The sequence below is a fragment of the Festucalex cinctus genome, chromosome 1 (assembly GCF_051991245.1).
Source record: "Festucalex cinctus isolate MCC-2025b chromosome 1, RoL_Fcin_1.0, whole genome shotgun sequence".
Classification (NCBI taxonomy): Eukaryota; Metazoa; Chordata; class Actinopteri; order Syngnathiformes; family Syngnathidae; genus Festucalex; species Festucalex cinctus.
The window spans coordinates 15313417-15327196 of NC_135411.1; the positions used below are offsets into that span (position 1 = coordinate 15313417).

The window sequence follows — 13780 nt, forward strand, 5'->3', positions numbered from 1 at the left end:
TCTTTTTAATGTAAGAGCATACAGAAGGTTTTGATGCAGCTTCGGACATGAAGAGGTGGCTTAAAGCAATGGTAATTATTTAAAAATAAACGTCCAGCAGGTCGCAGCAGAGTATAAGAGATCAACCAGGGCCAATAGGTAGCTCTTTCCCCCAGTGTTTTCACCAGGAATGTGAAAATTGATGAAATTTAGCTATATTCTAGTGCTAATTGCTTCAAAGCGGAAACAGATACAAAATATACTTTTTTTTTCCCAGATGAAAGAAGAGACTCTAATCTTTCACTTTGAAAGTACCCTGAATGCACCATTTTGCTTGCGTGGCATTAGCAACTAGCAAGTGCGTAGCGGTGTAGCGTATGTTATTCTGCTTCTGTTGTCACTAAGCATCCTTTAAGATGTTTAATGACACCGCAGTTGGAGTTAACTGTAAAACTAATAAATACCCGATAAGAAATTGTTACATCCGCTGTATATTTAAGTACAAAACACGCTTCAGCGTTAAAACATTGCTAGCCTAGCGATAACAGAAAGTTAGCAAATGGTAATAGGAAGTTAGCATCGACTTTGGAAGTGTTTTTCCTTCAATTAACGAATCGAATCGGGCCCTACTGAATCGAATCAAATTGATTTTGGAAATCTGAATCTATACCCAGCCCGAGTCCTTTGATTGTTCTGTATGCGGCCCTCAATAGAAAAAGTCTGGACACCCCTGGTTTAAGGTTTTGGTAGTGAAACCAAAAAACAGCCATTTCCCTTTGACCTCTTGGAGCATACATACTGTAGGTAAGCCGACCTCAGAGCTTTATCCAGAAATAAGATTAATCTGAGTTATAATACGGTTTCTGGAGCCCTGAAAACAAAACTAATCCAATCAAGTAGAAAAGCCTCACCTTCAACGGGATCCGGTGGCGTGAAGACGAGATCGTAGCGGAGGACGTAAAAGTTATTCCACACGTACAGCTGGTTATCTCTGGGGTTGTAATCCACGGCCGTGATGTACTGGTACTGGTTGGGGAACCCGATGTCCGTGTATTCGCCTTGGTTGAGCTTGGTGTTGTAGACGTAGTCGATCTGGCTGCCGCCGCCGTCGCTCTCGCCCTCCTCGTAGGTGGAGCGCACCACGTGGAGCACGCCGCACACCATGAAGGCGTTGGAGGCCGAGCGCTTGTCGTAGGCCGTGTCCCACGTGGCCTCGAAGCGCAGCGTGTACGGGTTGAGCTGGCTCACCACGATGCGGCCGTTGTTCTGCTCCGTGGCGTAGATCACCCACAGGCCCCTCTCGTCCACCGCCAGGTCGATGTCCGTCTTGCCGCCCCAGCGGTACGGCGAGGTGTCGTGGTAGTTGGCGTTGTTGACGATGGCCTCGCCGCTTTTGATCCGCGTGCGCAGGTCGAACTTGACGATATTCCGCGTGCGCTCTTTGTTGAAGAAGATGGCGCCGTCGTAGGCCACGAAACCCGTGCCGTCGACCCGGTGGGGCAATTTGTACGTGGTGGTCTGCCGGTTGTTTTGGAAGTCCTCCAGGGAGGCGTACTCGATGAGGGTGTCCGTGCGGTACGGCGTCCAGGGCATGAAGAAGACCTTGTCGCCGGCTTGCAACGGGTCTTTGCACCACGACCCCGCTTGCTGCTCCGCCTCGTACAGGAAGGTGGCGTCGCCGATGCCCTTCAGAGTCCCGGGACAAATGAAGACTAGTGGAAGAGAGAAGACCAAAGTGAGGCTAATCAGTCCCATCACTTTTGCTGACTCTATAAATTTGGAAGAATCTTGATAATATATCCAAACAGAACAAAATAAGGTAGCAAAAGTTAAGAATCCTGTAAACGAAAGACAACACAAATGGATTTTGATGCGCTGTTTCTAATATCAACCTGTAGCCCCTTTCAAACTGGCCATCTAATGCGGGCCCCAAAGGAGCCCCGATTAGAATCACGTATTATAAACAGATGTGCGATTCAAAATGTGAAGCTTTTTTTGGAGCATGATGTAGAAATGTCTTCCTTTTAGGGTTCACCATAAAAAATGAGAAAAAAAAATATTCTGAAACTATTTTACCCTAAGGGCACAAACTTTGGTGGACATTAGGGATGTAACGATATTAAAACTGCCACAATATCATCGTCGTCATGTTTACAATATTTAAAAGGAAACATCTGTTAAAAAAAAAATTAAAAAAATCAAGTTCATTTCCATATGTGCAGTTCTAGCAAACTTTAGTGGCTAGTTTATTAGTGCAATTATATTTTCATTAGGGATGTTTTGGCCTTCTATGTTTAAAATCTATGCTAATTGTCAGATGAAGGGGAACCTAATTTGCTTCTGAAGCAATCAATGTGTGCTTGCATTAGCAAGTAAGTGAGTCAATATTGTTAGTAGAGATTGTAGGTGGTTTATATGCATTTCTGTTATGTACCAAAACACAATATATATATATATATATTTTTACACAATTATTAGTATTATTTTTTTACAATATTGTGATATTTTTTTTAAAACATCGCCAACCCCCCCACAATATCGTGCTAAATATCGTATTGTGACCTTCATATCGTAATAATATCGTATCGTGATGTTTGGATATCGTTACGTCCCTAGTGAACATATGAATCAAAACATAAAATGACGCATGAAAAAGTATCGAAAACTCCCGAAATTATACAAGAAGTCGTCCTTTTTGTTTCAAAGAAGCTAGTTTGCACTCCTACTATGGAATTTGCCCAAATGAGCACCAAGCGATTGGCTGGCGACCAGTTCCTCTTGCCCAAAAGACAGTTTGGATAAGCTTCAGCATGCCGGCAACCCTCGTGAGGATAAACGTTACGGAGAAATACTTGATGGGGCTCCATTCGTAAGAGACAGATGGCGGATGCTCAATGAACCTTTTTATTATACCAATGCCCAATGGAATGTTGGCGGGGCACAAAATGATAATAGTTTTGGATTTTTCATTATAGCTAGTTTTTATTTTGACTCTTGATTTAAAAATTCAGTTAGTTTTAATGCGTTTTTAGAGCAGGTTTGTTAGTAGAACTGTCAAAATGAATCGACAGGCAATCGGTTATCAAATTAATGAACAATTATATTAATAATCGAGTAATATTATGGTTTGGAGCATTTTTTTTAAAATTACAAATTGTCCAAATCCTCTGAGTTCATCATATCAACAGTAATTGTTTATTGATTTCTGTGGTCCTTGATGAAAGAAGAGTGATTATCTTCTGTGTTTAATCAAAATAAGACATCTGCAAACATCTCCTTTTTACTTTGGAAAACCAGATGACCGAACCGGTAACATAGTACAACATCAATCCACCCCTTTTTTAATTGCTATCCGAATATGAAGTACGAAATAAACACCAGTCACTTGTTAATAAACAGTAGTCAAGGGCAAAAAATGCTTTTGTAATACATTTTAATGCAAAATTTAAATGAATCCGATTAGTCGATTAATCTATTGAATGATCGTTGGATTAATATTTGATAGTGGCAGCACTATTTGTTAGTTATAATTTTTTGAAAAATGTTTTATTTTAATTTAGTTTTTTAATTATTTTAGGATTAATTTAATTTATTTTTTAAAAATATATGGAATATTTGTTGAATGAAAGATAAAACAAAAAGGTTACTAAGTATTGTTTGAAAAATGCAGTTTAGTTATTTTTATTTTTTTTAGTATTAATTGAATTTATTTTGTTTTAAATATATGGAATATTTGTTGAATGCAAGATAAAAGAAAAAGGTGACTAAGTATTGTGCAATGAAGTAAAGTAAACTACAATTCTCCAACAACTGTTTGACTTTTCTTCTCTTGTACGGACGTACAGCAATACCGAAATAAATACATTTAAAACAAACCTCGAAAGCTCATGTATGATATTAATTGACAACGATGAAAACAAAAGACATTATCATTATATTACTTAGTTGTATAAATGTAAGATGTAGGTTCAGTTAGTTTCCGTTTATTTAAAAGCATTTTATTTTTTTCCTTATTTTATTTTTTTTTAAATTTTAGTTTTCTTTTTTTTGTTTGTTAATTTTTGTTCACTATAATAACCATGACAAGGCATAATGTCAAGGTGTGATGATTTTTTTTTAGATTTCACAATGAAAAATTCGCTCGTTACTCTAGTTTCACCAAGCTATGTGAAATTTGGTCGCCATGTCGATAACAGGATGCATGAAAAAGTCTCATGCACCCATTCTCAAAACTGAACAGTAAATCGGCCATTTTGTTTTCTTCCCCAGCTCACTGTGCTGTGTGTAAGATGCAAGATGGAGTAATGTGACTTAGTTACCAACATAGTATAATCAGCCTAACAGGTATTTTTCCGCCTTTGTGTGGCGGGCCAAGACCCAAGTTGTGCCCACCTAATTATCGAAATCGACTGTGTAAACAAGCACCTGCATTATCCCGCTTTGACAAGTTCTAACCAAATGACACAAGCGAATAAACGCCAGCTCTACTTTTACACCATTGATGCACTAATCTGCCATTAATGGCTGTGTGAAAGGGGCCGGTGTCTGACGTCAAACATCGCATGAAGAGTTCATTTGGCGTACGTCGACACATGCATGAACCGAAAAAATAACAAGGCTTTACGTTTTTGTGACAAAAAATGGACAACATGTCATCAATGGCAGCAAAGCAGATGAGAATGGAGGCAGAGGGAACAGAACAGTGGCGCAGCGGCAGGATTGTCGCCACAACTTTGGGAACAACGGGAAGCACTGCAGATGAGCAACAAGTTGGGTCAAGCAAGCTAAATACAGGATTCACACTGATTTTTCAAAGGGAGTTTTGCTGCTTTTTGAGTGCCTTTACGTCTTAGATATTCATATCATAGCAAATGCAGGAGGTCCTTTATGGAGTTGGAATCATGCCAAAACCCCGTAACCACAAAAAAAAAACTGATCTACGTACACTAAACCTGATCTACACACACAAAACATGTTTTCTACGCACACAAAATGTGATTTACGTACACAAAACGTCATTCACAAACGAATGCATTTTGTTCTACACAAACAAAGAAGCATATCTTCAATTACAAAAAAAAATATCTTTCAAATATACAACCAAAAACTTTTGAGTACAAAAAAATATCTTTCAAGTGCAAAAAAATGTTTCAATCCACACGCGCAAAGCCAGGAAACTTTACAGCAGGGGGCGCTGTTGAATCAGTGCTGTATATACAGAGAGTTTGGCCAACTCGTTTAAGAACTACTGCGCTGTGATTGGTCAACTGCTGGTCACATGACATATGGATGCCTTGTTGTTACCGTGTTGCTGCGATTGCGTAATGTATTGCAAATGGGCGTTTCCAGAGCCATGGGTGTTTCTATTGTTGTTATCACTTACATATTGCAATTATGCCGTGTTGCTCAGCATGGCGTTTATAATCACAAACGCTTGATTAATCTAAAGTCCTAAAAAAAAAGTAACACGGCACACCACTCATTTGACGAGGTAGAAAGCTGCAGTGTGCAGTCCCACCGACATCAAATCGTGGTATTTTACTTACTTTATTTAACCCTAAATCTAATCCTGCATCATAACGCCACTACCTGGTCGTTGTGATTGTGACCAACGTTTCAACAGCGGCCCCTGCTGTAAAGTTTACTGGCTTTGCGCGTGTGGATCTTTGGTTTTCGGCACGTAGAACTGCTCGGCAGAATATTAGCGCCAAAGGTCACGTGACTTTTATCCGTAGTTGTAGAATTGCTTTTTACGTACGAAAAACATTTTTTTGCACTTGAAAGATTTATTTTTTTGTACTCGAAAGTTTTTTGTTGTATATTTAAAAGATATTTTTTGTTGTTGTAACTGAAGATATGCTTCTTTGTGTGTGTAGAACAAAATGCATTAGTTTGTGAATGAGGTTTTGTGTACGTAAATCACGTTTTGTGTGCGTAGATCACGTTTTGTGTGTGTAGATCATATTTTGTGTCCATAGATCACGTTTTGTGTACGTAGATCACATTTTTTGTGTTTACGGGGTTTTGATATGATTTAAAGGCAGTGTCTTCCGTTTTCACTCAGGAAAATGCACTTTATAAGTACAGGATGTATAGCCATGAATTCCTTCTCAATCGACACCTATGAGCTTTTGTTAATGTGTGGTGGTGATTTTTTCCTAAACCCCCAACCCCCCAGACTGTATTTTGCCATTTTGTGTTTGTTTTGTCAACAGCGGGACGTTTCTGTGGACAGTTGTTTAACCCTCCGGCCAATCGCAGAGCGGGGGGTGTGTCACTCACTGTTGGCAGACGGGGCCGGGCGAATTTATCGGCTGCATGACGTCACTCCCGCAGCAACTTGACAACATGCATGGATTATTATTTAATTTTTTTTACTCACTCAAGCTTGTGTGAGAGAGTGAAAGGAAAAAAAATACGTGTGCTGTCAAGTTGCCGCAGGAGTGACGTCATGCATCCGACAAATTCTGGAGACAGTGAATGACACGCCCCCCCGCTCTGCGATTGGCTGGAGGATTAAACTGTCTGTCCACAGAAACATCCCGCTGTTAAAAAAAACAAACACAAAATGGCAAAATACAGGCTGGGGGGTTAGGAAAAAATCACCACCAAACATTAACAGAAGCCCAGAGGTGTCGATTGAGGAGGAATTCATGGCTATACATCCTGTATTTGTATAGTGCATTTTCCTGAGTGAAAACGAAAGACACTGCCTTTAACTCTGTAGTCCCTGGACACCAAAATTTGGTGGCAGGATCGTTAAATAGCCTCAAGGACCCAAGCCCAACACTGAAAGGCACTTTGTCGAAGTCCAACAAGGGAAACGTGCCAAAATCAGCCCCCATCGGAAGCTGACAAGACGAAATTACAAAGCCCTTTAAGAGCTGATGATAATGATTTATCAAATGATATAATTTCAATGAACCCTGTAAATAGAAGGAAATATACAAACACTAATTTTTCAAGGGTTCATAGAATGTAAAATCCAGAAACCCTGGAAAAATCAGCACCCAACCATCTGTTTTTGTAATTGTGTTTCATGTAGCTTAAAAAAACAAACAAAAAAAAAACACTCCATTGATTCATCATTGAAAAATTTGGGAGTCCATATGTGCAAACAATCCTCCTATGGGTTTAGGATTTGTCAGTGGGAGGTGTGTGTGTAGGCGGGGGTGGCTGTACTCAACACCACAGAACAAGGAGAAGACAGGGAAAAGGAAGGTGGAAGGAGGTTAGTGGCGGTAGACTGGGCCACTTATTTACCTTTTTGCTCCACTTCTATTTCAGGCGGTGAAAAAGAAAGAAAAAAAAAGGAGTAAAATAGGGAGAGAAAGGTTATCATGAGTCATCTGGCAGGTACAAGGAGAGAATTAGCTATGAGAGAGGCGACCGTGACATGAACCGCACACAGGCTGCTTTTTAAGGGCGGAGGAGCTAAGGAAAAGAAAACCAAGATGTTAGTTAATGAACAGGCATGCACTTATTCCTTCTTAAACTGGCGATAAAAGCGATTCGACAATAGACGCATGGTGCTAAAGATACAAGCTTTTTTTTTGCTTTTTTTTTTTCAAAGGAACCACGCCGCAGAACGTTATAATAACGGCAAGCAAGAGCTGCTGGGCTGGGTGGAACGGCTGCGTGAAAAATTGCAGGTTAGACAGCAGAGGAGGTTAGTGGCAGGAGGTGAAAGGGAGGTCTGTTTGAAGGAAGGGGGGAAACGCACACAAAAAAAATGAATGTTTCTCGCAAGTGTTTACAATTCATCAACGCTAAGCACTTTCACAGGGACGCACGTGAACCTCGGCTACGCGCTAATAAACTCGTCTCAAACAAGCTTTCGAGCCGGATTTACGCTCGTCATAAACGCAAACGCCGTTTAGAACTCAAACAGCTACTAAAGCGAATTGAACGGTTACATTTGAAATGGAAAGCCGGTAAAATAAAAGTGACATCCCAAATATAGCATGTCGTTTTATTCACCAAGGTATGGAATTATCTCTTACGTCCTCAGACAACAGCGTAGACGTTTGCACGGTAGCTTTCTAGTCTCACAGTAATGGCAACAATAAAGAGATTTAGCTGTGCAAATCCCAGCAGGCAAAATGAATGTGTTGTCTTTTTCAAATGTAGCATTAAACTCTTAAACTCAAGAAATTCTTATTCACATATGCATAAAATATTTTTTATAGAAACATTTTTTTTTTTTAAAAAGGTGCATATAATTATTTGTATAGGCAAACATAAATGTATAAATACACAATTAAAATATAATACAATATTGTACAAAATAAAAAAAATAAAACAAATGTATAATTATCTTTATAATATTTTAAATAAATTTAAAAATATCAAACAACGTATAGTTACATTTAGCTGTACTAAATACAAAACAAATGCTACAAATAAATGTAAAAACTACCTATTGCTTAAAAACATTCAAATAAAAGTGAATTAAATTGATGAAACTAATACATGCGTAATTGTAGAAAAAATAATTTTATTAGTTATCTTAATTCTTCATTCCCTATCACGACAGTAAACCTTGCATTTAAAATACATTGATAATTATTTAGTATTTTTCAAATAAAAAATACTTCATTAAAACTAACAAATATATTTTTTGTTTAATTTTAATACAGTGTTCCCTCACTATAACGTGGTTCACTTTTCATGGCCTCACTTTATCGCAGTTTTTTTTTTGGTGCAATTCTGCATGCATTTTATTACAGTAATATAGTTATTTTATAAAATTTACGAAGGTTTGAACATTGGGAATGTTTAAATAAGAGAAAAATGTGAGAAAATGTAAATGCCTCAACAAGAGAAGTGTATAAACTGTGTGGTGAGGGGTTTTAGAGCATTAAAACATTTATAATAAATGTAAAACATAAAGCAAACTACGCGGATTTCACTTATTGCGGGTATTTTTTTGCAGGTATTTTTGCAGTTCAGTAATTTAACCCCTGAGAAACTAGCAGTTTCAGCCTGAAATGACGTTATAACATATTTAGCACCACCTAAACAAGCTACATATTGCCACAGTTGTCCCTTGGCTGCCAATAATTGCCATAAAATTACATCAGCGCTGTGCAGCTTGACACATTGGCGCCCTAACACATAAATTGTTACGCCGTGCTCTATGACAGCCGTGTGATATAAAATAGTACACAACAAAAACAACAACAACAACAGTAACAGCGTCGTTCATCGTGGTGGTGATACTTACTATAGGGAACACACTCATACTGGACCTCTAAGTACTTGTAGGTGCCGGGGCATGGATCGGGAAAGACATCGGAGCCAGTGACAACCACACACTGCGTACGGTTGTTGCACCTAGAGGGAATAAGACAAGATTGACCACAGATGTCATCACCCGCAGAGAGATCAGTAGGCACAGGCGGCCGTCGTGAGTGGCGTTAGCTCGTCATTAGGACGACATACGGTGCTACCTTCAAGTTTCTGCGTCCTAAAAATTGACATTGGCCTGACAGAACTCTCAGCCGGTAGATACCAGATTTTTGTAAACAAAAGACGTTTAGATCTTGTGTGGCTGGTGCCGAGCATTTGCGTGTTAGGTGATGTTTGATGAGAAGGAAAGGCAGACTGCTCTCGCGCTAGCTAGGTAGCTTTCTGCAATACTTTTGTTCCCGAAAGCTTTGTTCCCTTGTGCTGAGTAGTTTTGTGTAAACAAAGGATTCTGTGAGTGGATATTCTGTGACTAGTGTATATTTGTGTCAGTCAGTTTGTTGATGTTCAACAAAAAGGAACACCAAGTGTAGATTGCTGTGTTACGCTTCCCAATACCAACTAGCTAGCTAAGCTTTCTGACAAACTTTTTTTGCTGAAAGTTTTGTTCCCTAGCATGGAGCTGCTTTGTATTAACAAATAACACTTTCATTCACAGATATTCTGTGACTGGTGTTGTACGTTTAAGTGAGTCTGGTTAGATGACTTGACTTGACTTGTTGGTGTTCAACAAGAAGACTCCTGTGTTAGCTTCTCGCAATAGCTGCTAGCTAGCCAATATAGCTTTGTGCCAAACTTTTTATCCCAAGGGTTTGTTCTCGTTTTTTTCGATTTTGTGTGACTGCTGAGTCCGTTTTGTGATGATTTACAAGAACGACCACGAGTGACGGATCTGACGATTCGCTTCTCACTGGAGGGCAGTTAGCGTTCTGCGAAACTTTTTCTGAAGGGATGACAGTGCTATAGAAGAAGACACGATAGTGATAGATGATCGCTAATGCTAAATGCTATCTTGGTTGACAGTGGCGCCGACATTTCCTCCGAGCAGAAGGGCTGTGAAAAATGCTGCCTGTTTCCTGGCACAAAAAACACAAGCAGGTGCACGGTGGGGCAGTCGGATGGCCCCGAGCTAGGATGGATGGGACGCGAACGTCGCCGCTGGGCGCGGTGGTGTACGCGGGTCGTGGATGTGGATGGTGGTTCGGCGCTTGGAGGAGAGGCAGTTTGGATGGGAATGGAAAATTGGACCATTCTTTTTTGTGTGTATGGTGCTCATCGCGAACGCAGCAGCTGCTTGTTTATGAGCTAGCTTATAAGCAAACTTAGCTTGTAGCAAATGTGTGAGTTGAGTTGAGTTGAATTCCTTCATTCAATCATTCATTCATCCATCCTTGTTCATCATAAAATGTGTTCAGTGTTTTACTGTTTTTAGCATGATGGAATTTTGGTTAGCCCCTCTGCCACTCAGTTCTTAGCTTTGGGGTTCTAATCTTGGAATCTGCCCTTGCCTTGTGTAATGATAAGGAAGTAGGTGTCATGACTAGGGTCATCCAAGGGTTATATTTGGGTCATGAACGTGTCTGTTTTGAACTGATGTAACCAGCATCTAGTTTCAACTGGTCTTAACCTATGTGATATCAGAAGCTATGTGATGTCAGGAATCTTTAATCTCTTTATCTGCTCAACAACCAATCATATAATACCATGTCAGTCCTGTTAACCACATGTCTAGCCACAGCCAATCAGATCGATTTGTTGTCTATATATGTGTGTTTTTGTCAGATTATTACTTCTGTACCTCTGTGCACCTCCACAGCCCAAGTTAACTTAGCGTCTCGTGATTCTCGATACATTCTCGTCTAGTCAAGTTTTTTCTACGCCTCTCGATGTTATGCGAATAAAGAGTTAAAATATTATTTGTGTCTGCGTGTTTGGGATCCAACCCCGGAACAGAACCGTAGGATAGAAAATGGATGGATGGATATCGTCCGCTTATGCACATATAGTAATAATAAGTAACAAAATCATAACTGTAAGCAATGACTGATGTCACTGGGAAACCTAAAGGCAGCACTGCAAGAAGGGCTGTCGTGTGCATAAGTGCGGAGATAGCAAGGCGAGCGCTCATGAAAAACAGCAGCTAAAGGCATGTCAGGTATTAGCGGCGGCATTTCCGCTAACATCTGCGTCTATGGAGAGGGAAGACATTCGTTAAGGCATCACAAGGCAGGTGGCTGTGACATGTCGCAGACAGACAAGCGAGCGGAGAGACGCTCCCCCTGCTCGCGTGCAGAAAACACATCAATGGGAGAAGAGATCGGCAATACCGTGCTGGGCCAATTGTAAAAGTTTGCCTGTTTTTGCAAATGTTTCTGGGTGCATGTAAAGTTCAAGTTAAGAAGCAGAGTGAGGTGGAAAGAGAAGAGGGGTGGGCATGGGGGCGACGTTTGCACTTCAAACGAGTTCATTTGAGGCAGAGGGATGGTGGGGGGGATAATGTGGGCAAGTGAGGCGCACACTCTCGGGGGAAAAAAAATAAAAAATTGTGAGGTCGAGATGAATATTTCACAAGGTCAGCATCCGCCACGTAAGCCGGACATTTAAACATTGGAGAGAATGTTTAAAAGAGTCATTAGTCATTCAAGAGGCCTCACAAATGGAACTGTTTGTTACAACATGGAACACAAAGGCCAAAATGTGGCTTTTATATGCTGGATGGACTGGATATAAAAGCCAAGACTACTTTTACAAACATGTTTCTTTTGCATTTAGGAGACTTCTGTTGCTCATGAAACGTTGGGGATATTGATTCGGCTTTCGGATAGAATTTCAGGATTGAGCTAAAATGCGCTACAGGTGAACTTAATTAGACCTTCTTTAAACTTTTGATCTCCAACCGCTCAGCGGTTTAGTACTTTTTGCACTTTTTAATAATAATTTTCAAGGTAATTTTACTTCTATATGTCTTTCTGTGACTCTTCCACTTCCCTCTGAGAACATCTTAATTGATGCGTTGGATTGGCAACATCCTGTTGATCAACTTGAAGGTGTTACCTTGGTCTTTTTCTTTTTTTTTTTTTTGAAGACATTTTTACAATTGCACAATTTGGAACATAATTTTAAGAAATTCCGTCAAATGATATGGACCCACTTTACCAGACATTAACATCCATCTATGTTGACAACTATTTGGATACAATACTTTATACCAGGGGCGTCCAAACCTTTTCATTTGAGGGCCACATACAGAAAATCAGAAGGACGCAAGGGCCACATAATGTTCTGAAGATAAATTGTTGTTTAGTCCCAAAAAATTGTACAAATAATTTATTTTTGCTTTAGCATACTTAGAAAAATACTACAGTATATAAACCAATTTATTTGTAATATGGCAGTAGGGTTATTATAATTTTGGAATTTTTCATTTTAGTTAGTTTTCAGAGTGCTTCTGTTAGTTTTTATTAGTTTAGTTATTTTAAAAAATGATTAGTTTTAGTTTAGTTTGTTAGTTTCAGTATTATTATTAGTTAAAAAAAATGTATTACTTGTGCGCAATATTTAAAAAACAGCATGGGAGCAACGTCATCTTTTGGTGCTTTTCTATTGGCTGCTGCTAGATGAAGTGTGACATACTTTAAAACGTCATTATTCCGGTTTATATCAAAATAAATCTACTAAAAATCACATTTAAAATCATCCCCAAAGGCTCATGCATTAAATTAATTACCAAAGACTAAAACGAAGGACATGTTTGCTATAATTATAGTTAGTTTTAGTTAGTTTTCTTTTTTTGTTTTAAAAAAAGCATTTTCGTTTTTACTTTATTTCGGTAACAATATTGTTTTTGGAATTTTAGTTTTATTTTTTTCATTAGTTTTAGTTAACTATAATAACCTTTAATGGCCCCTGTTTTTCGATACCCTCCCTTCTTACTTTGACCATTTCCAACCATTTTTGTTTTGTTTATTTTATTTGAACTGAGTCAAATGCCATTTTTAGCACATGTCGCGGGCCACTGAAAAATGAACGGCGGGCCGCAAATGGCCCCCGGGCCGTAGTTTGGATTGATTTATACTATGCTTAATACTTTCGGGCTCTTGACCTCATTATCTCTCAAGATGTTGACATTTCATCTGTTGACGTAAAGGATTTTTGCTAGCTCAGACCATTTCTATGTGTAACTTTAGAGGGTCCTCTATAGTGTACTGAAAGTTTCACAATCCATTCAAACCGGCTTAAGCTTGTCAAATTGAACATTTTGGGGTGTTAAAAGTAGAATTATATGTCCTAGAATTTGATGCACTTGATTTAATGCCACTTCGATTCGTCCTCAGGACAACTCAAAGGCGGACAAAACATTTGACGTAGATCTATACAAATAAGAATACCCCGCCATGATCATGCTGCTTAAACGCCTACTTCCTATAAGTACAGCTCGTCGCTTTATTACTTGTAATATCTGCTGCTGTGTTACACGACTCGCCTGGTTACTTAAAGATTATTAATTGCGCTTTTCAAGGCATGAAAAAAAAAATGCTCACTGTTGAGCAAA

General features: G+C 39.2%; 1 protein-coding gene across 9 annotated transcripts in view; it reads right to left on the reverse strand.

Moving 5' to 3' along the window:
• The window catches only part of adgrl2b.1 (adhesion G protein-coupled receptor L2b, tandem duplicate 1), a 180868-nt gene that overhangs the window by 81099 nt on the left and 85989 nt on the right, over nt 1–13780 (reverse strand). For 6 of the 9 annotated variants that reach the window (XM_077518953.1, XM_077518962.1, XM_077518947.1 and 3 more), the window contains exons 4-6: nt 9206–9315; nt 7243–7257; nt 891–1691 (exon numbers count right to left, since the gene is read on the reverse strand). In XM_077518953.1, coding sequence (XP_077375079.1) covers nt 891–1691; nt 7243–7257; nt 9206–9315 — 926 coding nt within the window. The remainder of the gene's footprint in view (nt 1–890; nt 1692–7242; nt 7258–9205; nt 9316–13780) is intronic. The other 3 variants (XM_077518999.1, XM_077518990.1, XM_077518939.1) reach the window with 1 other exon arrangement.